Source organism: Larimichthys crocea, chromosome XV (assembly GCF_000972845.2).
Source record: "Larimichthys crocea isolate SSNF chromosome XV, L_crocea_2.0, whole genome shotgun sequence".
NCBI classification, from domain to species: domain Eukaryota; kingdom Metazoa; phylum Chordata; class Actinopteri; family Sciaenidae; genus Larimichthys; species Larimichthys crocea.
In genome coordinates, this window is record NC_040025.1 from 7,316,784 (window position 1) to 7,341,900 (window position 25,117).

Here is a 25,117-nt window from a genome sequence, read left to right on the forward strand (position 1 = left end):
GTTTCATTATATTTATGTCTTCAGCAGTGCAGGGTGTACATGGAAGACAACAAGATGAATGTGTTTTTAAAAAATCAACAGTCGTAAATGGATGCAATACTGAAATAGAGAACAAGCATTGACCTCAGTCGCTGCTCATCGCATGTTGCGTTTAATTGTGTTAAAACTTGTGAACTAAAATCAAATAAAAGATAGGTGAAAAATAGTTCAAAGCTAAAAGTAAGAGATGGAGATGAAACAAATGAACCTGACGTGAACCTGAACCGTCACGCCAAAGGGTCCAACTGGATGCACCAACCCCAGTCCTAGTGGATGACTTTGCAGAGTGTGGACATTGCAGAGCCTTCATTAATTCAAACTTTTTTAATCAGATGCACTGCTATTTTTGATTTATTCACTGTTTTTTTTAACCTTTATTTGATTGGACAGTCAAAGACAGACAGGAAAGCAGGAAGTGAGAGGTAAAAGATGCAGCAAAGGACTCTGTCAGGACTAAGAAAGTTGGCCATGTTTAGGTTGTCTTGTGTCAATGTCGTCTTGTCATTTCCTGTTTTATTTTGAAAGGTAACTCTCCTCTCGTTTCAGGTCACTTGCTCTTCCTCATGTGTCAACGGTCTGATTGTCTTCCCTGATTCTTCATTGTGTCCACCTGTTCCCCATTACCTCCATGTGTATATATTGTCTGCGTCTCCCTTTGTCTGTTGCCAGTTCATCTTGTCCTTTGTGACAGAGAACCAGCTATTTACCACAGCCTTGTCAAAGTTCTTTTCTTGTGCTCGTGTCTTGTCAGGTTTTGTATTTTGCTTCTTTGTTTCTTTGTCTAGCCTTTGCATTTCATAGATTTTTCCCTCGTAAGAGTGGTTTTTCGTTCGTTATCTTTTTCCTTGATTTTGTTAATAGGTTTTCCCTCTCGAGTGGTTTTTGTTTTCTTATCTTACTTGTTTTCGTATTTAGTATTTTCCTCCCTGTGAGTGATTTTCTGTTGTACTGTACTTTTATAATAAAAGATTTGTTTATTTTTCACTTTCTTTCCAGAGTCATGCATTTGGGTTCAAGCCATTGTTTTAGCCGTGACAGACTCAGCCATACGTACGTGGGACACATGCTCTACCTGTTGAGATACCAGGACACCCCCGAGACATATTGTTATTTCACTCATGTTATAGATTTATCATCTGTTTTGTAAATGGATTCATTAATTGTGACATTTTCAGGATCTTTACACAAATAGAAAAGAAACAATTCAGAGGATCTATAATGTCGAAGTGAAATGAGTTTTAACACCTCTGGTCTGGTACAAATACACACCATCCTAAACAGCAACAATATAGTTCTATTTTACAGTGTTATTAACATCGTGTTAAGAAGACATTTGGGTGGTGCTGATGGAGGGTTACAACACATCTGGCTGTGATAAATGTCAGACAAAGTGTACGTCTGCCCTGACATGAAAACGTGTCCCTGAACAGGAGGAATGAGATCAAGTGCACCGCAGACATTTGTGAGATTCACTCGGAAACCAGACAAACAGTCAAAAGAATGAAACGTGAATCAGTTTATTAACCTTGACAGATTCCAAAGAGCATCGAAAAAGAGAGGAAACAGAGAGCGAGTTCCTTCAACATCAGAACAATAGAGTCCCTTACATATTGACAAATTACAGACACAAATAAATTTAGATTATTATGTTTAGAATAATTTCACACTCTTTTTGTTTTTGGAAATGGAAATTGAGTCATTGCACTTTCATTAAGGTCAAATATTGAAAATGATAAACTTCTGATATGTAGTCATGACGTCAGAATTAAAACAACTGGTCCTGATTTTTCAAATGAACTGTACAGCACACAGTTTATATCTGCTGTATCTTGTTAAAACAAATCATTTCTATCATCCAAACGTTGTCGCTTAGACACACCACAGCACAGCAGTGAGCTGTAACTGCTTTTAGTGTCCACCATGACTTTTAACTGTCCTTATCTCAACATAAATAATGTGCCTATAAAAGTTAATCATCTACGCGTTGGTAATGAGACATGTTCAACAGCCATAAAAAAAAAAAGTTTTTTTTTCTTTTTTCTCTGAGATGACAACAATACGTCGAAAGTGTGTTCTTGAAAACACCACAGAAGGCAGTGAGGATGATATCGACACACACACCAGTGACAGAAACAAAATGATAATGAAACTAATCAGCTATAAAAGAGGGTTATTATATCCATATCTTTATACATCCCACTTTGATTGTCTTTGCATTGTTGTATTTAGGTAGCTCTTGTTTGTTCCACTGTGGTTTGTTGGATGTGAGTTCAGGAGAGCCAGCGTCAGTGTGTTGAGCTGGTTCAGGTGTGTTCTTTGCTCTGGCTATCGATGTTCTGCGGATTATAGCCATCCTTTTGTAAAACTGCAGTCCGGGTACCTTGTGTCCTTGTTAAGATAAAGTATGGTCCGGCGAGCTTATTTGAGTCAGTTACAGATTTCTGCAAAAGCCCCAGTTCAGTGCTTGTGCAGTGTTACTCCACAGATCCAGAAAGGTAGGGAGGATAGATGGCCTCCATGATGACGCCAAAGCGAAACTGTGTGGTGTCAGTGTGGCAGTTCACGCTGGTCGAGGCTGCTCATGCTTGAGAAAGAGCACACCACGAGTTCTGTGAGGGCATGGAGGTTGGAGTAAAGGGATAATCCTCATATTTAATGTCCACATGTCCTGATGCTATGCTGTCTAACTGAGACGCTGTCTGCAAGGAGAAAAGAGACATACACATAAGTTACACATAAAAGTCTAATTTCAATCATTAGGAGTAACTACTGCTCTGACACAGAGCTGGAAAGTCCAAAATGGAGGACGCTATTGTAGCTTATTAGTGTATTTAACCTCTGTCAGAGTATACACTGACTGGCACTACTAGTGAATAGTAGTAAGCTTCTAGTACCAAATGTTTTGCCAAGACACCTAAATGGATTTCTGTCTTTCTCTGATGTGACTAAGCCGTGTGCAAGACAGAATTTGGATGGATGACGCAGTGAAGTGTTTGTTTCCCACATACTATAGAGAACATATCTGCATCTGTATGGAGAGGAGGTTTACCTGAGTGGCAGATGTGACGGTCTGTCCAGCATAGGGTGAAGGTGCCATGTTGGGTTCACTCTTAATGGTGGAGGCGTGCTCTGAGACTGAGAGGGAGGTTGGGGAGCTGGTGTCAGAGGTGGTGGACCCTAAAGAATTCACAGGATGGTCAAGTTAGTTATCAGATTGAAAAAGAACACTTTTTAAAAAATATTTTATTTTATTCAAACAAGTCATTCAATCAGTCAAATTAAATAACGATCCTGATCATCCTACCTGTGGATGTTTTATTCTTGGGCATCTTAGGTTTGCGCTTCCTCGTCTGAATGCTCTCTTTCTTCATGGCCAGAGGTCTGGGCACCTGGAGGGAGTAGAGCAACACACATTAGTTAAGTCCACCTCCCAGCTCCTGATACACCAGAGGCCATGGAGTCATGACAACCCACACAGGCTCCCTTCCCACACAGCCGCTCTGATAACAATGACCACAATGCCCTTGGAGAGATTTTCCACTGTGCAAATAATGAACTTCTCCCTACTGTAGCAGAAACGGAGGAGCTGTTTTACACACAGGTTAGAGGACTCAGGGTGAATAGTACACATTATAGGCCAAATAAATCAATAGAAAGGTTCAGAATGAGTCGTGATTTAAGTAAGTGTAGCCCGTGACCTACCCCGTGCAGCTTCATGTAAAGGCCACAGGCGTTACACACAGGCTCTCCCTCGGCGTTGCGTCTCCACAGAGTGGTGGTGCTGGTGTGGCAGTTAGTGCAGCAAAGGCCGGCCCGGCGAGATGTGGTCTGCTGCAAGTGAAGAGGGGAGAAAAAAGACATCTGAGTGAGAAACAGTTGTTGACTTTTGGAATTAATTGCAGGATGGCAGCATGTGGTGAAATCTCCACGTGTCCACATGCCTCGCCTGCCGTGTAGAAACTGTGATAATCGCCTTTAAAGACAACATAAACATAATCTTTTTTTTTCTCACACAATGATCTGACTATTAGCTTGGTAGAGCAAAAAGTGCCAAACAGCAGCACATGGTCACGTTGTTGTGGAGAGCCTTGTCTAAAAATGGCAGCAACCAAGGGCAAGGTCACGGCAAGACAAATAAAAAACAGAGAAGTCAGCCCAGAGGTGGAACGAGACTGTTGGGCAATTCACAGCCACAGCTGCTCTGAAGAGACAAGTTCCTGGGAAATACACAAGCCTTGACACCTGCTGCTTCCACTGACCACAGGTCACAAATGAACCTCAGTGGTAGCATACGTTACATCTAGAGGAAAACTATGGAGTGGAGTTTGCATTGTTAATTTGTATAATAATAGTTGCTATTTGACTTATACAGATGTATGTTGTTTAATATGCATATGTGAGAAGTCAGATCTTTTACTTGAGTCCAAATGTACCACAAAGTAAGCATACTGCATGACAAATAAAAGCCCTGCATTCAAAATGTCAAATTAAAATAAAGAAGTATTGCTGTTGACATGAACTTATCAGTAACATATTGTAGTATTAGTGTGTATTATTACTGATGCATCATCATGTTTCTGCCTTTTAGGAAACAGACTATAAATGTCAAAAGAAAACCTGCAGTGGCATTTCTGGGTTGTTTTATGAAAGTCTAAATATATAATTTTTGAGTTTTGACTTGAGATTTTAGTGCTGGTGTTGTTATTGTTGGGTTTGATCTGTAACATTCATTATGAAGGATGTTCTTGATTTACAGACTTAAAAGAAAACACAAAAACTAAACCTGAAGAATATTAAATATCAGAATCAGAAATGGTTTTTTTTACCAACCAAGAAATTTGTTCTGGTGACAGCATTCTCTGAATATAAACAATTAAAAATTTAAAATATAACATCTATCAAGAGATAGAGCTGACTGACGCTCCAATAAAAAATAAGTACATTTTTAAAAAATGCAGAAAGTCAAAGTGTTACAAAGCGAGCAGCATGATTTTATAAAAAGTCCCTTCATTGATCACCATAATAACATCAACATGGAGCTGCTTCAGTTTCTGTGTCTGCAGAGAAAAACTTGCTGCATGTCTCTGTTTTATGTTTGAAAACATTCATTTGAATTCTTTAGCATTTTATATAAATACCATAGTAATAAAGCAGCATCTGTAATTCACATCCACATAAAGATACGTGACATGTCCTTATTGGTCTGTTCTTCTGACAGGCTGTTAATGACGTCAGGAGGTGAAAGAAACAGCAATAATAATAATAATAATAATAATAATAATAATAATAATAATAATAAATAAATAAATAAATCAATAATAATGCTTATAAAGTACAGAATCCAAATGTGATGAAGAATCCAGCCTAAAACAATGTTTATATTATTATTATTATTATTATATTATTATTGCAACTATTGCTTTAACATGTAAACGGTATTTTAATGTTGTTGAAATGTGGCTAATTAAAACATTAAAATTATAATTTAAATGACAACCATGTGTCATGTTTCATGAACTATTCACATATTTCGAATGAAAAATTAAAATCTGTAAAATTATAACGGACAGACTCGTGCAACACACAATGTAAATATTCAAGGGAAGCACTTACTGATCGCCTCTCTGAGACCATTCACACTGTCTTTAACGACATATGAGTCAACGTGTGTGTGCATGCTTGCATGCGTGTGCGTGTGTGTGTCTTACCAGCCGTTTCTGTGGCTTGATGAGCGGCCTGTTGATGCCGTTCATCTTGTGGTAGAGGCCGCACGCGTTGCACAGGTAGTGTCCGGTGCCGTCCCTGCGCCACAGCGGCGTGGACACGGAGCCGCAGTTGACGCACTCTCTGCCCTCCGTGGACATTTCGTCCACCAGGTCTGAGAAAAACACAGAGAAGGAATTTAATCACCATGTCAAATACACGGAGAGCCCGGTGTGCCACCATCCGCACTTTATTTATTCATCTGTGATTTATTATAATAAATACAGAATTGTTATTTATTATTCTCACTTCAGATTCAATAATCTGAGACAATGACACCACAACCTTCTGTCTATCCATCAATCTGTGAATTATTAATTTTTTATTGATGTTGTAATATGTTTGTAACATTTCCGAGTCCACAGTGTTCTGACGTCATCGAATTTCATCTCTCCATTTATAATGTTTCTGCTTCTCTTAACAGAGGATGTAAAATCCTGATCTGGGATAAACAACATTCCTGTTTACGAGCTTTTCTTCTGAACTCTCAAACTAACGGGGAGTGGGTGAAGTGGACGGGGTGGTGGTGGGGGCTGTTCTGGTCACGGGCCAATGCATGATGAAAAGCTGGAGGAGGAATTTAAACTGTGACGCAGAGAGATCAAACCCTCCTCTGAATCAATAGGCAGGCAGACTTGATGGAGGAGTCTGTCTGAGGTGACGCAGGGCGGGTGTCTTATCAGCCCGGAGGATCGAGGGGTTCCCTTCCATCAATCACGGCTCTGACACACGACGGACTCCTGGCATTAATTGCCCAAATTCCTAATCCCTCAATTTAGAGACAGAGAGACGGAAGGGGGGGCCTGAGGAAGACCCCGACGTGTCTTCTTCTCCCACAAGAACAAAAATAATTCTGAGCTGCTGCTTTGAGACAAGCAAACGTCAGATATGTAGAATACAGTGAATATAAGAGATTATAGAAATGGACGCTCCAACTTTGAATTATAATATAATAATGAACAAAAATATACAGTACACGGAGGAAAATAAAGATGATGAAAATGGTTTTCTATGGCATCAGAACCAGTTTTGGTTCCACAAAAATAATAATAATAATAATTTATTAGACCATGAAAATGGTTCTTTAAGGAACCGTTTTCAGTACAGGTCTTTGTGGACCCAGGTCCGTAAAGAACCTCTTTTCTATGGCTCTTCAGTCAATGTTCAGGGTAAATGGTTCTTGTTCTTCTTTTAAATCAAACAGAACATGAAGAGAACATTCAGGTACAGACACGAAGAAGAAGTCGACCTGTGGTCAAAGAACACATTATTATCACACATCATTAGTTTATGATCTTCGATATTTATTGTATTTATTTTGACCTGTTATTTGATTATTTAGTTTCAGCCAGTGAGCCCAAAGAGAAAATAAATCCACGATTATTTTCATCAGAGGACTTAATAATCATCAAAAAGTCAGAATGTTCTTCTTTCTGACTCTGACATTATCAAACATGTTCAGATAATACACATCCTGGTTTTGGGCTGTTTGTCAGAGAGAATGACACATTTTTATAATCTTTTACTTTTCTGCTGTTTTATAGAATAAAACACGAACCAATGAGAAAATATTCTGCAGATTATTATGAAGATAATTATGAGCTGCAGCTCTGATGTTATCAGCCACCAAATGATGAGCAGTTGGCACCTTGCATGGCAGCCAATGCCATCAGTGTGATAAATAAACCTACTCATGGCTCCTTAAAGAACCATTGAAAAACTTTAATTTGTCTGAATATAGAATAAAAACTAACATCAAATATTCTACAGTGATGTGACGTCGTCATGAAGCAGCGGCGCTTTATACATTTTCGTGTGAAATTCCTCCTTATAATTAAAGCGCCAGCAGACGAGAGGGGGGACAGGGTTAGATCGGATTAGTCTAAAGTGTTAATTAAAAGAGTTTTTAATTAACAGTCGGGGACAAACCATCAAGCACAAACTGCTGAACTGGGATCAGAATAAATGTGTCTGCCTGTTCTCTCAGCATGGACTTCAAACGCGCTGAGTGAGTGAATGCTGATGAAGTGATGACGGCCCGTGTGTATTGAACGCTGCTGCGGGATTAAATTAACATTTTTTTGTAGCGAGCCTCTCTGTGAAGAATGTGTATTGTCTAAATGTAATGTGTGATTGTTTAGTAGACTTTGATTGAATCTCGGCCTCGTGACAACATCACCCAGGCTGCGACCCCTTAGACACTTTGACACTGATGTTGATGATGTAAATATGCTTTTGTTTGGTTTCAATAATTCACCTTTTTTTTCTGATATTTTGAGGCTGCAAATGAAGAAATGAAGAAGAAAGTCGTTACATCAGTTTATGATTTACAGTGTTTGGGTGGGAGAGGCCTTCAGGTGAGACTCTGTTAACCTGCGTCCAAATGTGATTTTCGAAATGTAAAAATAAATAAATAAATAAAAAACAAAATAAAAGCTCAGATAAAACTACAATTCTCACAAATCTGATTTGGGGACAGATCGAGACAGATCAGCAGGGAAATATCATTACTAATAAAATTCTTTGTGCTTCTTTCTTTTCAAAATTATGATCATAAATTTCAGGAATCAAAATTCACTTTATGGTCAGTGAGTAGACTGAAGTCAGGTTTGAGGCCTGTGCTTACCCAGACTGGACCTTCTCCCGGACAGACCTCCATGCCGTCCCTGCAGGCTGATCACTCCGCTCTCGAAGGGGCCTGGCGTCCAGGAGGACGTCGCCATCTCCGGGCTCATGTACGCGTACGGGCTGGAGTAGGAGCCTCCGACCGAGCGCACCAGCGCGCCTCCGTACTGATCCACCCGAGCGCCATTCCCAAGAACCAGCGGGCTCTGATATGCCGCGTCCCGGCCGGTGTTGCTGCTGACAGGCGGACTGTGCGAGTAGGAAAAGCCATGTGGAGGGTGAGGGCTGCTGGGCGTGAATGAAGAGCCGTCCGTGCCTGTCTGGGGCCAGCCATGGTGCCCACCGAGGCCGTGAGACTGATGGGGCGAGTCGCAGGTCTGCAGGTAGGGCAGGGTGGGCAGCATGGCAGGGACTCTGGTGGTAGGGACGTAGACTGGAGAGCTGGCCGACGGGTGGATATAATTCCCGGTGTCATGTGAGTAAGGAGACTGGTTGGACGACAGCCCCAGGCTTTGATACATTCTCACAACTTTTTACGTCCTGTTTGGAGTATGGATGATTTACTACTCTCAGTCCCGTGGAGGTGAAACTGTTCAAGCGTGAAGGCTCCTCCACCAGCTGCACAAGAACTTCTCTGTAAATAATGACCTGTGGAAGAAATATGAAAAAAGAAATATGAATAAACGTGAGAGCAGAAAAAGGGAGTCTCACAGAGACTGAAAGCATCTGTCATCATCAGTCAGACAAATAAGATTTTATTGTTAAATAATAAGAATAAAATAAAATAAAAAGTTCAACCATCACTCAGTCAGACTTCACCTGCATCATGGTGCCTGACATGAAATGGATTAAAATGACATTAAGGCTGGCTCGTGTCTGTCCCTGCAGATAGACTCGACTATCACAGAGCCCAGACATCCTGCGCCTCATTAAATCATAACCATAACGGAAACAAAATCAAACAACGCAACAGATAGCGAGCTCCGTCCCATTATCTGCCATGCATATATTTTCTATCAATAGTAACTCAAATCACATAAAACCTTGATAATAGAGCTCGCTGCGTTCAGGAGCGACACCAGTTCGTTCCAAGGGCTCTCAGTGTATTATCTCACCAGATAAGGAGGCTCGGGTGATAAAGCAGTCCGGGTCCTTTCAGCCGTCCAGATCTCAAAAGTGGAACGCAATGGACAAACTTTGTCAGTCCACACAGATACAGGAGGACGAGGGAGCAGCGCCGGGAGCGTCTCCAAGTATTTCCCTTTTTAATGCGTAAAAGTTGCGCGCATCGATCGGAGGTAAATGAAAGTAAAGTGTTTTTGGTCCAGGACGACTGCAGTATTTCTCTCTCACTCCGTGTATCTGGAGATAGTTGCTGTCGCTGATAATTGCTGATATGGGTGTGCTCCTATTCGCTCCCCTACTGGAAAATTTGTATAGGAGAAAAACACGTGACGCACTCCGCCGCTTCGAGGTAGGCCTAGGTGGGGAGAGAGAGGGGAGGGAAGGAGGGAGGGAGGGAGGGAGGGATGGAAGGAGGGACCCCTGGGTCTCGGAGAGAGGAGGCGAGGGCCCAAAGCTGAGGGCTGAGAGGTTCAAAAGTACCAGCTACCTGTGTTCACACTGGGTTAACTTTAAAACCAATCAAACGTGAACACAGGTTTTGATTCACGAGAAAGAAAAATCTAATTTCACGACGTGAAAGATGAAAACAGCAAACCCTCTGCAGGCTTTATATTTTAATTCTGTTGACTTCCTCTCACGGAGCAGTTTAATTTCATTCATCATGATGATGATATGCAGCTTTAACATTACTGGATATTATAGTGATCGCATCTGTCCTGTCAAAATCCAACTGGGCCTGAAGAAAAAAGAAAAAAAAAGTAGCGCCTTGATTTAATATTTAATCATTTAATATCGCTTCAAGCATCGGGAGTTTAATGTTGCCGTAAAATGCAGTCCAGCATGCAAATGCAGTTTTTTTTATAGTGAGAGAAATGTGATTTAAAAATATGACTAAACATAAGCTCATGTTTTCACTGACTAATCAAAGTGGACATCATTCAGCAGCGCTGATCACATCACATCAAATCAAATCAAATCAAATCAAATCAAATCAAATCAAATCAAATCAAAGGATGTCACATGCGTTTTTAATGAATCATAAAAAGATGACTGTGTTTGATCATTTCCTCACGAAGGATTACGAGCAGTCATCCTTCTCTTCTGTTGATTTGAATTGTTGCTCATGCAGAGACTCCGTGTTGAGCTTCATGTGAGGAAATAAAAAGTGAAGCGAACGATCGCAAAGGCCTCAAACATGAAAAACACAACACATGAAAACATTTGTATTTTCCTGTCTTGAAATGTGCAAATCCAATGCATTCATTACATGTGAATTCATATTTACATTTTTCAGAACATTTCACAGTGAATGATTAAAAACTCCGTGACATCATGAAATACACAAGAATGAACGCTGCTCTTTAAAACACAATGCGTCGCGCTCAGACCAGATCTAGTCTTATAGTCTGTAATAAGAGTCTCCAGCACCGACGCTGTCTGTCTGTCTGTCTGTCTGTCTGTCTGTCTGTCTACCTGCCTGTACATATGTGAAATAACTTCTCACTTATTATTTATATTATATGAAAAATCATAGTCATGACGTTACCACACACATTATATTATATGGCCTATGATAGCATGGCTTGATAGTTTGGCCCTGTGTTAATAAAACTTTAATGCCGAAAGAAGAAATGAATGTTATAATTGTAAACATTTGTTTATTATTTTTAGATTCTATTCATTCATTCACTTTCTTTCTTTTATTTTTCAACCAGTCTGAATTTATTTTTCTTCTTTTTTTAAAATAAATATAAATCGAAAATGTCAGATTCAACACTGATGATTAAAATATAATAATCTAATAAAAAATAAATATATAAACTGTTGGCATGAGTACTGTGTTGCTCTGTTGAGATATTTATGAGGCTGACAGAATTACAGCAGCAGCAGTAAGCAAACATCTTTAATAAGCAGCTCATAATATCTCTGCTTATCTGGAGGACTTCATCACCTGCACATTCATAACCTCTGACACACAAACAGGGCCGGATGTCATTTGCACATATTCAATTGATTGAAGTGTAACAAAGTCATTTAGCTCATTTATTTATAGCAATGAATTCATATCAAGATAAATAGATTAGCTTAGCCTATGAAGACTTTATTTTTAAATGGCTAGCTCACAGGTTTATGTCTGGCAATATGTTTTTAGCACAAGCTCTACAGATTATTATTATATGTCTTTTCATGAGCTGAATGTTCAGTCATCATATCTGTTCTCTGACATGTCATCATACTGGATGCTGCTGTGAGATGTGATGATGTGAAACAGACTCCAACTTCATATTTACCAACAAACCTCAGAGACACACCTCTCATCCAAAAAGTGAAATTCCCCAAATGTCAAACTATTCCTTTAGTAAAGAATACACATAGCAAACATATAAATGTACACACGTACTGTATTTATCATATATACAGTTCATCATGTGATGCACACACGTATAAGCAGTGAGTCTGTATGTCACAGTCATTTGACTAATGGACAAATAGATGATTCACAATAATAAAAAAATGAATGTCTGCAACTGCCAGTGCTGGGACCAAAGAAGGGAAACGTTTTTAAAACATAGAGACAACGCTACAGTTCACAGCCAGGCCGATAGAGACAAGTGTATCATGATCTTATGGAAAGACTTTTGAAAGTATTGTGTTATTCCAAACCTGAATTCACATCGATCTGTTCAGAGAGTGTATCAGAAATGAAAGCACATCAGTGTTTGTGAAATCAGCTCTAATTTAAAATATTTAAAATATTAAATATGGATTTTTCTTTAGATAATTAGATCATTTACTGTCTTTTCTGAGAGTGTGACAGCTGCCAAAAACACCACTACCACTTCATGATGCAAACACACTGTCACAGATCAGAGATCATTTGATTGACTCATTTTGTTTCGTTCTCTCTTTTTGTATTATATTAATTTACATGTGTGTGTGTGTGTGTGTGTGTGTGTGTGTGCAATCATTTAATTTACAATATATCAATACATTTATTCATCAGGTTATTCTAGATTTGTTGGTCTCAAACTAAGTGTTCAATATTAAGTACACAAAAGACAGAATTAAAAGAAACAAACAAACAAATAAATAAAAGAACAAACAGAATTCAAACTTAACTTATTCTTACAATATGTTTTTATTTTCACCTTTCATTCCTAAATGCTTAAACTCCAAAAAGTTTGTTTTTATTTCATGCTGACATTTTCCATAAGGACTGTTTGATGATTATTCCATGAAGTCTTCTGTCACTGCTCACTCACTTTTCAGCCAAACCTTTGCGTCTTTATTCTCTCGTGGTTCATAAGGCATCGTTCAGATTCAAACCTGGACGTGGTGACAGAATTAACAGCTGTGTTAACGCCGGCTCTTCAGTTTGACGCTGTGTCAGAATCAAAGCTCACAAGCTGGCTTTAAGCTGGTTGCCATAGTTACCAGATAGATAGGTAGCATGTGTATCCAAGTTGAGCTAAATAAAAGCACATGTCTGTTACTGTGTCTGCACTGTGTTCAATTATAACAGCAGCCATTGCTTCGATGATATATGAGGCTCCAACCAAGCACAGCAACCTAAAAAAGAAGACCTACAGTGACAAATCAATCAAACAATGACAATTCTTAAATCACATTCAAAGTTAAATGAACAAAAAACAAAAGTATATTTATGGCTAATGTAAAGGTAACGCAAATGTATGTGAGCACCACATTATAATCTCCATTTACCTCAATATTACATCACCAACAACTCACTGAAAGCAGAGAATATCAAGTGAGCACAAGTGACAAGCGATTTTTACATTTTTTGAATCCTTTTCTATACATACATATATTTACATATATATTCACCTTTTTATATGTACAAAGTTTTGGTTCTTGTTTATATTTATGTCTACGTTTACCTGCCAAGTTTTTTAACTGTACCTGAGTCTATATGTATATATATGCTCTATGAGAGCAAAGTGTAACCGAGTCAGCGTTCTCATGTGTGTACACATACCTGGCACATTAAAGTGATTCTTGATTCTTATTCTGATTTGACACTATTTCTATGTACGACTGAAGAAAGTGGGAATAATATGAAGTCAGTGAGCAGGGTCGTGTAATAAAGATATGCTGGATTAACCAAATGGCATACAATCTGCATACAACATAATACTTAAGATACATAACAGCCATCAGCTGTTAGTAATTAAAATATACCTGCAGAGTTATAAGCAGAGATAAAGGGATTTCAAGGTATTTAAAAACTATTACTGAAACATCTGTAACTAACAGCTATTTATTCTAATTAATCTAATCATATTAATTGAAATCAATTTGTTCAGAGGTGCAATAAAAAAGTACACAAAAGCAGCACAAACATGCACAAAGTTAAAAAATAAAGATAAGTCATCGTCATCACGGCTGCTCATCCTCTCTGTTCTGTTATCTGCACTGACTGAGAGTTCCTGCCTACTTGCCATCGTCCCTGAAGTTCACAGGACTAAAGACTGACGCGCACCTTAGCATATGACGAGCTGACAAAATGGATTTTTAACTACAGTAACCTCATCCTCAATAATAATAGATTTCAATTGATTTTTTTGTACATTTTCCATATTTCCCTCATAACCTCTGTGTCCACCACACAGTCAACCCAATCCTTCACCCTTGAGAAAAAGCCAACAAGATGGTTTAGCATTGGCCCGGGGGCAAATCATGGCCCCAAGCTTCATTTTTATAATATATTATTTATGGGCTGCTAGGATTGTCAGATACTGTATGGCTGGAAGATTTGGCTTTTTTGGTTTCCATAACGAAGCATTTGAACCTTTAAGGACATAACTGCTGCTGTTATATATCTGTAGATGTGACCCAAAATATGACTTTCTGAATGATTTTGTTAAAGAGTGATATGTTTTAAATTTAAACGTTAACAGACTTTGCATTACTCATAATAAGTCATGTTTAGAATGAACAGGAGGTTCAGATTTGTATCAACTTCAATGAAGTTTAACGTATTCCATACAATTTATTCTTTGTTATCTGACTTCAGATGTGAAAGAAACTGTTTGTAGATTTGTTCACGCCTGATTGGCTTAGATTTGTTTACATTGTGAATTTAAAAAATATATATAATTATGACAATGAAAACAAAATTGTCACAGAACAGTGCATTTGTATGTAACCTTTATTGTTTTTTATTTTTAAAATGTTAATATTGGCCCCCGGGCATCTTCACATTGTCAAATCTGGCCCTCTTCAAAAAAAGTTTGGACACCCTTGATTTAGCACATGGAGTAATTCTCATCTCTCAGTACGGGAGTCAGATAGCGACCTTATGGATGAGGTGATTGGTGAAGGCCCGCTCCGCCACAGCCTCATTTTACACAGTCCATCATGGCACTGCACACGGCTGCGTATCGGGGGGCCCGTGGCACTCTCACAGCTCCCCCCCGGTCAGTCTGTGGTTATGTCAATAAAAAGTGGGACCTGCAAATGCTGCACATTCCCGTTACAGGCAGCATATCTGCTGTTTATGTCAGTTTTTGGTAATGTTTCTGTGGACTGACTGATAGGCCTATCCACCAGGGAGGCATTGTCTCTGGATAGAAATGCCTTTTAACTTTGATCACCCTCTAATGCGACGCCACTGTCCTTTACGACTGCATTCTTCAGGACTGGAATGGAATTTCAGCCTCTATCTTCATTTTTTACATACACATGCCTGCGAGATAAGTTGGGAATTTTCCAAAGGTATTTATTGTCTATGAACAGGCTGAAGTTGTGTGTGTTTATGTGTGTGTGTGTGCTGCATGTCAGTCTTGTTTTAGAGCTTTTTCCTCTAATTTCTTGTCAGTGGTGCAAATTGATGCTATGATCACTCCAGATAAGATGGTCCCAGTCTTCATTCATCACCGAGAGAGTGTTATCAACTCAAACCAACCCCAAAACCATAATGAGCAGTTAGCAAAGACATGTTGAAATCCCTCAGATAGGCCTGCTGACGGTGTAGAAGAAAGCTTACAGAGGGGCTGACACTTATACAGGAGTGAAGCTCTGCCAGCTATCGTTACGGCTGATTCCAGCTCAGCGGGAGGCAGGTCTGAGCTTTGTTTGTCCTCTTAGCTTGATGGCAGACGACTGTGCTCCCACGTCGAGGGAGTACGTTCAAATCCTGTTTGTCTGCAGCGGCTGGATGCGAGTGATGTGCTGAGGTTGTCTCTCAGGTCTGCAGAGACTGCAAAATGTTACAATCAGTCTAATCTGGAGATTAGATGTGGGTGACTATGTCCATTAATATCTGAATTTTAATCCTTGAGCATGAATTCTGATTATTTTCAGAATCATCCAAAAAGAAGCAGAGGATTAACTTTATTGATTTATTCAATGGGAAAATTCTTTTTTTCACTCACTCTTTATACAAACAGGTACAGTAAGTACAAGCAAAAAATGATGGACAGCCACGTAGCAGTGCCCTGGAAGCAGTTAGAGGTTCCTGGAACCTGGGCTCAGCATAGGTTATGGATTAGAGGAGTTGAATGAGAAATGATATGCTGTGTGGTCACATGTTTTATGTTGTGTTCTTTACATATAATTCATGACCTCTGGCTGAGATGATTTTTTTTGTGAAACAGAGATGAGCGTCACTCTGCGTAAGACATTCATTAGAGCTGCATGTTATTCTCTCTCTTCACAAAATGCTGTTTGTACGATCACAAATGGTAAATATGGATTATTCAAATATTTAATTCTAAAGTTATTACAGCAGCTCACTATCAGAGACCCAGACTTCTTCAAACAGGCTCTTTTCACTCTTTTAGAGTTCATAGTACCATGTATCTGTATCCATCGCTGCCAGGGTCGCATTATAATACTTTTCCATCGTGGAGTAATTATCCTAACTGCATGGTGCCTTGAGGAACAAATTAAATGTCTGTATGTTTTCTCATCAGCAGTTTTAATTCAAACTAAGATTTTAAAATTCACCGACATCTATGAATTCCTGAGAAGTGGACTAAAGTCACGAAATTCAGTTTGTAAAAAAACAAAAACATGATGAGCATATTAGCAGATTTTTTTTTTTTTTTTTGCACTTTGAAGAAAACATAAACTACTTCTGAAAAACATGTTAGGTTGATGTTTCTTCTAAATAATTAATCCAACATTTATTGTGTTTAATGGTTAATTAGTGTGTGAGGGTCAAAAAGCCTTTCTGTTGCCTCAGAGTCATTAGTAAGAACTACTGCTGCTATGCTCAAAAATAAGATTTTACTAGAAATGTTCACGTTTCATGCGTGTACAGCAGAGTGCGTACTTTCTGTTCATGCTCGTGTCAAACAGCTGATAACTCATAATGGAGCTAAATTGTTTTGTAATTCTGTTTGAATGATGGAAGTCTTGACCCCTAACCCCTAACCCTTGAATCATGGTTTTCTGCCACAGGCCTTTCCCCAGACCTCCAGCTGACTGTTGTGGCCCCGTGGAGCCGTGCAGAGTTGGCAGGGGCCTCACCTCTTCCCTTCAGTCCCGTCTCTGGTCTAGGCTGTGGTCAGATCTTCCAGAAAAATGTGAACTTTCTCCTCTTCTCTCACAGCTTCCCTCAGTAGACTTCTCTCAGAAACATGCCAGTATACACAGAGAGCAGATAAAGGGGAAGAAAGATTCAGAGGGTTAGAACACGCCCCTGGTGCTCCACTCGCTGGGGAATGTGAAGTAGGAGTCAGGCTAATCTCCAGCGCCCATGAGAGACTGGCTCCTGTCTGCCTGGCTGCCACTTCCCTATCTGTGTGTTTCATTTCAGCCTGTCAGGCCCTATCTGAGCTGCTGGTGCTGCTGCTACTGCTGGCTTCAGGCTCAGGGACGGCTCACTCACACAGGACTGGGAATACTTCAACATTATTGTTTATCATCTGTAGTAACAGTACTGCTTGTGCTGCTGATCAATTCATGTTAAGAATTTTAGAAACTTCTGTCAAAGACTCTGAGCTGATGTAAAATACAAACTAAGAAATCTGTTCTTCTACATTTGAGAAAAGTTTTGTTTGATACATAAAATGTGAAGAAGTTGATTTTAAATTTTAGTTTGATTGTTTCACATGGGCTCATTTGCCACACCTTGATATACACTAATATCTGAACACAGAGTTTACATGCTGGGGATAACAGAATTATGAATCTGTTTGGAATGATAGCTTGTGTCTTATTTCATCATATGATCAGTTTTATTATAAGGTGTATATGAGTGAGATATGCTTTAATATGTTATTACTGTATCATATTTTTTGTAAAGATAAAAGATAAAGATATCTTTTAATTTCAGGTAAAAGATATCTCTTTATCAGAGGCATTTGATGCTCACAAAGTGATCATTAAAAAAAAGCATTTAAATGAATGAAGTAAGACACACCTTTACCTCCAAACACATTCTGTTTGACCAATAAATATATGCTTCCAGTTATTACATGAGAAATTATTCTTTTTAAAAAATATATAGATCATATATAATTTATAATTCAATTCAAAATGTTTTATACTGATTTGAATTTTGTCAGCATTTAGTCATAAACCAAGAACAGAAAAAAACAACAACTCCATAACCATTTCATAGACCATAACCATAAATGTGTGTACAAAAATGTATTTCAATCCACCCAAATATAAACCTGTAGGTAGCAATGAAAGAAAAGTCATCAGGATTCTTCCTGTGTGAGCTACGAATGTGTGAATGAGCACGAAATGTCATCGTCCATCGAGACACACCACTATGACTAATAAGATCATATAAATACTGAAAAACAGAGCAGTTTACCACCATAGCCACACACACACACACACACACACACACACACACACACACACATGTGGACACATCACTTGTTCACATGTTCATGTGAGAATAGTTTACTTTACACTGTCTGAGAAGTTCAGAGTTCATCCATGCGGTCATATGATGATGTGTCATTGCCTCAGAGGCAAAATGTGTTTTTGATTGATTGATTGACATCATGTTAAAGTGAATAGATATCAATAAAAAAAAAGTAAAATATGCAATGTTACTGAAATTTTATAGAGATATATAAAAATAATAGTATTAATAAACAGTTTGCATCTGTTTCTTTGTAATCTAAAATTGTGAAAGATATTTTGTAAGATGAAAACAAAAAAACAAACAAAACAATCAATTACATTTAAGCATAATATTCAAAACTGACTCATTGAGTAGACTCCTGTTGTTGCAGTGATGCGCTATTAGTATTGTAGTGTCACATGAAACATGCTTTTTACATGCGCACATTTCAAAGTTGCTGCTCAGTGCTCTCTCTGCTTGTGTCTTATGGTAGGCTGTAATATTCAATCACTGTTAGTTATCATTACTCTGCTTAATCCTGCAGTTTGAGCCTTTTTTGACCAAACAGTGATGAAGAGTTAAATAGGGTGTGAAACATCTTCCCCCACAGTCCCATAAAAGGCCAATTTACACAGATCATTTACCCGTGGTTCAATCGCACAACACGGAGCCTCATGACCAGCTGTCACACAGGCTGCTGGCAAACATGCAACACTGGCAGCAGGACAAGGACAAGATTGCCTGTATGTGTGAGAGAGACCCAACTGTGCTTTTCAGGGCCTGTGTGGATGTTTGTGTTTTGCTGCTTATGTGGCTATCTAATGTGCTAAGTGTTAGTGTTGGTTGTCTCCAGTAGGACTCATTCATGGTGGGATTGATCCATGCAGGTTGTCTTTGCTCTCTCTGTCAAAGGTCACAGCACAAAAGCACAAACACAGACCAAAGGAGATGAGCTAAAGACGCAGCCAGTGGTGATAATGTGTGTGTGTGTGTCCTGGACGGCAGGATTATTGACTTATGTTTATGTACAGATGAGCATGTGTTCACTCACCTGACAGTGCTGTCATAACATTTGTTGACTCATAAATGATGAAGTGAGTGAAACTTGTTTTGAAGTCACAAAATATTAGACACGCTGTGATGAGCAATGTTTTGTGAGTTAACGGTGTCATATGACGCTCATTTTCAGCTTCATGCTTTTATTTTGTCGGTCTACTAGAAAATGCTTTGATGTTCAAAAAGCTTCCCATGTTGGATGTTCGTACATATCAAATAACTTCACCAGCTAACGTGATCTATGATGCTAACTTGCTGATTTTAGCCAACAATAAATAATGACACAGTACATAGCAAAGGTTATAACTAATGTTTCAGGCTGTGGCTTTGCTGCTATGGTCTGGCATTGAATTGCTGTTGGCTGATGGGTGATCAGCATCATGGGACCAATGGTCCAAATAATATATAGGCACATTACAGATAGTAATGTTGTTCTAAATATTATTGTTGTTTATTTTCCAGTGTTCAGTCTGTTATGTCACTTTTGGCTGACGCACAGGATGATGTGAGCATGAGCAACAGGAAGCAGTTTACTTAGTGGCCAAAGGTGTCAGTGTTAACAAAGGTTTTCTGAATGTTACACAGAGAACCTTTAAGTCTTTGAAAATGAGATGTGAAATTGCCTTTTCATTTGAACTTTAATATTGCTGGCATAAATGGATAATCAGGTTATGCTGTTCATATTGCATATTTATTTAAAAGAGCATTGTCCACTGTACAGTGTATGTGAAACATCGTTTTCATCTGAATATGATCATCGATCACATACAATCACAACTCAAATTATTTTTTAGGTCACTCAGTAAAACATGGCAGATAGAATTCCAGTACAACATAATGTAACATAATGTAACTTTGACTAATAGCATTTCTAATTAAAGATATCAACAATTTATTTCTCACTATTAAAAATGTTAATTCTTGATTATTATTATTATTTATTCATTTGTAAATAAATGATGTTTATGATAGATATCTATAATTTAATTACAACTAGTCAACTTTTATCGTTCATGTCCATTCAAACACAATTGTAGATTCAATTCTGATGTGTTAATATAATAATTATTATTTCTAAGTTGACATATCCATAATATAATTTTGATTTGTGCCTAATTAATGATATCTACAACCCAATTCTCACAAAAGTCAAAATGTTAATTATCAATAATTCAGTTCTCACTGGTGGCAACAACAACAATGATTACAGATATCTCAGTTTCAGATATGTTTGGTGTATTCTTTGGGTCTGTACTTTACTTTCTCTCTTTGTTGGGTTGTCAGTTTTGATTGGCCCTGATCAAATTCACCTGTCCTCCCCTCTCCAGAGAATTTAATCTGTCTGCTCCTCTGTTGACAGTTCATCTTTATCCATAAGTGTTCAGTCTGTTTCTTGTGTTTTCTTTCAGTTTTGCATGGACAGCTTAGTTCATGGGCTTTCTGTTTGATTTATTGGGCTGTTTGCTCATTTTGATTTCAGTTTGCCTGTGCCTTGGACCACCACCTCATGTAGTTATGTTTGACCACCCTTTGGTTTCCTCAGCTATCTGAACTGTACCAGCTCTGCCTTCAAGTCTGCATCTGGGTCTTCCTGCCTTCAGCTTTCTCTGAAACAAAGTTTATCTCCTTGCTGTAATATCCACACACGGAGAATCAAAAACACCATCACTTTGACATCCTCTGTTGTTCCTGTGTTTGTGGCAGCACTGATGATGATGCCACATCAGTTTCTGTCAGGGTCTGTGATGTGTGTTTTATTTTGATAGTCTCTGTGCTCACTTCCTGTTCCCGGTGTGATTACCTGTCCCTGCCTTTATGTGTTTCACCTGTGTCTCGTTATCCCTTCCCTCCTGTGTGTATGTAACCAGTGCTCCCCTGTGTGTCAAAAGACCTTGAGAAGTGGTTATTGTCTGCCTGTCTCTGTGTTCCAGACAGTTTCACACAGTTTCAAGCTGCCAAAACAATGAGCTGAAAGATCCTAAAAAGCTCCACGCGCTGATGACCAGAATCTGGTCATAAGGGTTGGCTGTACTCTCTGTTCATAGCCGAGAGAAAGACCATGGAGGACTACATTAATGACTCCCTCACAGCAGGGCTAATTCAGCTGTTGTAAAGAGAGATGCAGATTCAGCTGTATGGCCTTTATCTTTTCTACTTGTAGTTTTCTTTGTCCGTGGCCAACCAAATACCCAAGGTATTTCACCTCCTCTTGGGCCCAAGAGCACTTGTTCGTGTTCAGGGTCAGTCCAGCTCCCTGGATCTTGGTCAGGACAACCTCAAGATGCTGCAGGTGCTCCTCCCACGATTTACTATAAATCACAACATCATCGAGATAGGCAGCTGCAAACCTATGCAAACGTGGCATAGGATAAGTGTCAAAACAGGAAATACTGTTCAGTTTCCTCATGTCAGAACAGAACCATGGTTGTGTGGAAATTTTCTTGGGAACAAGCACAATAGGGTTTGACCATTCACTTCTAGACGGCTCAGTGACTCCCATGTCAAGCATCATCTGGACCTCCTTTCTCAGTGGTTCCATCATTCGTTCTGGAACTCTGTAAGGCTTCAGGTGGACAGGTTTAGGGTCCTTCACATCAGTACGTCCAGGTTTTTCTGAGAATAGTGAGGGGAAAAGTTGTTTAAGCTCGCCCAGTTGATGCCACTGATCAACACTCAAGTGTCCTGGAGGAAGTTGGGGTGCTGTCTTAAGGGTACCATGTTGGCTTCTTCAGCTTCGACCACCTCATCATCCTCTGGTTGGACATCCTGGACCATCAGAACACGCTTTCGACCTGTGTCCGGGTTGTTTCTTTCCTGGTACTCCTTTAACAGTTTTACATGAAGCAATTGTCTGTGTTTAAGTCTGTCAGGACAGAAAATTCCATATGTTACAGGTCCCACCTTTCTGGTAACAGAATAAGGGCCTTGATACTTAGCTAGTAACTTACTGGGCCCTGTAGGAAGCAGTAGCAAAACTTTTTGTCCAATTTTCAGTTCTCTGTCACGAGCAAGTTTGTCATACCTGTCGTGCCTTCTGTTTATGTTGAGCATCTTGCATGTGTTCTTTGACTTTTTCTCTGTAACTTTCCAGTTTGTCTCTCATCTGCAGAATGTAGGAGATGATGTTGGTTGTCTTTGATGTCGCCTCACCAGCCACCCAGTTGTCCTTCAGCATGTACATGGGCCTCTGACCTGTCTGCCATATAACAACTCAAAAGGGGAGAAACCAGTTGAAACCTGGGGTGCTTCTCTGTACGCAAACAAAAGAAAAGGCAACCATTTATCCCAGTATTTGCCAGTGTCATCAGTAAACTTCCTTAACATTTGTCTCAGTGTACCATTGAACCTTTCAACAAGACCATCGGTTTCAGGGCGGTATGGGATTGTTCTTATCCCTTTTACACCAAGTTGGGAATACAGTGACTTCATAAGATGTGACATAAAGTTTGTACCCTGGTCTGTTAAGATCTCATTTGGGATGCCAACTCTAGAGAACAACTCCACTAAACACCAAACTATATGTTTGACTTGAATGGACGCAGAGGATGGACATCAGGATATCTGGTCGCATAGTCACATATGATGAGGGCAAATTTGTGTCTACTACTACTTTTTGGCAAGCGACCAATTATATCCATTGCTATCCTCTCATATGGCACATTCATGATGGGTAATGTTTGTAACTGGCCTCTGTCTAAACTTTTGGTGGGTGCTACAATCTGATATTCATGGCACGTTTTACAGTACTCCAGTACTTCTTTGTACAAATCTGGCCAATAGAAGTGTTGAGCAATGCGGTCGTAGGTTTTGGCCTGCCCTAAAGGCTTGGGATTCGCCAGAGAGGTTCCATTAGTGGGGTTACAGGGAGAGTAGTTTCAGGACATTTACTTTTGTCAATATGTCTGTTCTTCTCCTGGCGTCGTGGTCATTTTGTTTTCTTAACCCTACCCACCCCTTCATGCAAACTATCATCTGCGTCTGGTAGTGGTTCTAACCCCTTGGTTGCAGAGCGGGTAACTACAGCACAGGCGTATGCTACGGAGTTTTGTTGGACTAACATGTACATGTACTTCAGATAGGCTGTTGACGCAGCATCAGAAACAGCCCACACCTGCGTGGCCTTAAATGCCATGCAGACAAACAGAGAGGCAGGGCCTCGTGTCTTAGGCGCTATCAGAACTGCTCTTATCTTTAGTAAACACCTCTCCACACATTTGTCTGTCTACCTTCAGGAGAGCTGTTGAAATGTTCACATGAGCACTTTACCTGGCACACCTCAATACAGCTCCTACTTAATTTTTTTCTTCCAGTCCCTCATGTAACACTCCCACCTCATACCTTTTTATTCATTCTGCCTCTTCTCCACTGTTAACTACATCTGCAATCTATTCTAAATACATCTGTTCATTCCTGGCAGTGTCTTCCTGCTGTCTTGGATTGATTGGATTCCTATATTTTTATTTTCTTGTCTTTTCTTTAGTGGTGTGCGATACTGCATATTTTGGTATCAATCCGATACCAAGTAAATACGGGCCAGTATTGCCGATACCGATGCTTTTCAATAAATAAGGTGGATGCGTCATTGAATTGCTAAATGTCAATAAATTTTTTTTGTTATTAAATAGTTAAAAACCAGGACATAACTTTATTATATTAGTATATATATATATATATATTAGTTATTATTGAGTTATAATATAATTAAATAGAAAATGCTTTTCTCAATTTCTCAATGCTTTTCTCAATTTTTTTTCAGAAAAATCTTAAATATAAAGTACTTGCAAACCAGTAAACAAGTACTGTTGAGAAACTATAATACAAAAATTAAATTAAAATTCTCAACAACAAAAACAACAACGGGTGAAAATATAAATAATATGTAAACAACCTAACAACCCCCAAAGCCTTTAGTTAGTCTGTGTTTTGGTTACAGGTTTTTGTTCAAAAACAGTATCAAATGAACATTTTTTGCTTTTAATGCACTTGGCCTGTAACTAACTTACTGCCCTTGTTTATTTGCTTTGTGTGTCTAAGTCACCCAAACACAAGCTGACACAGGAGCGGCGAGTCCGGCGACCTGTCTGTTTCCTCTTTGCCGAAACCGCAGCATTGCAAACAAGAGCAGAACTTAAAGTAAAGAATCGATCTCACCAGGCTAGTATTGATCCGATACTGATACTGACTTGGTATCGATACTATCGATATTTGGATCGAGCCACCCACCACTACTTTTCTTTATTCAACTCAGTGAGAAACCAGTGATGTCACATGATTCACTGAGCTGATTAATAATAGGGACATCATCTTCTGACAGCTAACTAACTAATCTTTGCCCTCAACAATCTGCATCAGGAAACCTAAAAGCTGCGGTTAGTTATTTTTGTGATCTCACAGCTAGATAAATATTTTTGTGCAGGGTAAAATCATAATTCATTCAAAGTTTTCATGCATCTGTAACCCACTCCTGGTTAGTAAATCGGGTCTCAGTTCCAAGCAGAATCACGCTGGGAGGCTCGCCATCAGTTGGAATGGATCTCCTGAAGAAGTTCTCACTCTATCAATAAGACCTGACCTGTTTAGTTTTACAAACAGGAATTTAATATCTTATCTTATCTATTTTTTGTACAACTATCACTCCAAAGCATAACAATAATGTAACACTATGCATTACATATAGTA

At 39.1% G+C, this 25,117-nt stretch overlaps 1 protein-coding gene across 3 annotated transcripts; it reads right to left on the bottom strand.

Moving 5' to 3' along the window:
• Positions 1-1,542: 1,542 nt before the first annotated feature.
• Positions 1,543-9,858, bottom strand: gata5 (GATA binding protein 5). 3 transcript variants are annotated; one of them, XM_010748742.3, is made up of 7 exons: positions 9,543-9,858; positions 8,429-9,075; positions 5,748-5,917; positions 3,742-3,870; positions 3,344-3,428; positions 3,089-3,216; positions 1,543-2,738 (listed from the first exon to the last, which is right to left on the bottom strand). In XM_010748742.3, the coding sequence occupies exons 2-7, from the start codon at positions 8,946-8,948 to the stop codon at positions 2,619-2,621; spliced, it is 1,152 nt and encodes a 383-aa protein (XP_010747044.1). In that variant the 5' UTR covers positions 8,949-9,075; positions 9,543-9,858; the 3' UTR covers positions 1,543-2,618. The 3 variants fall into 3 exon arrangements, with proteins under 3 accessions (XP_010747044.1, XP_027144060.1, XP_019110860.1); XM_027288259.1 differs by lacking the exon at positions 9,543-9,858 and adding an exon at positions 9,471-9,501; XM_019255315.2 differs by lacking the exon at positions 9,543-9,858 and adding an exon at positions 9,247-9,347.
• Between the last annotated feature and the right edge of the window lie 15,259 nt (positions 9,859-25,117).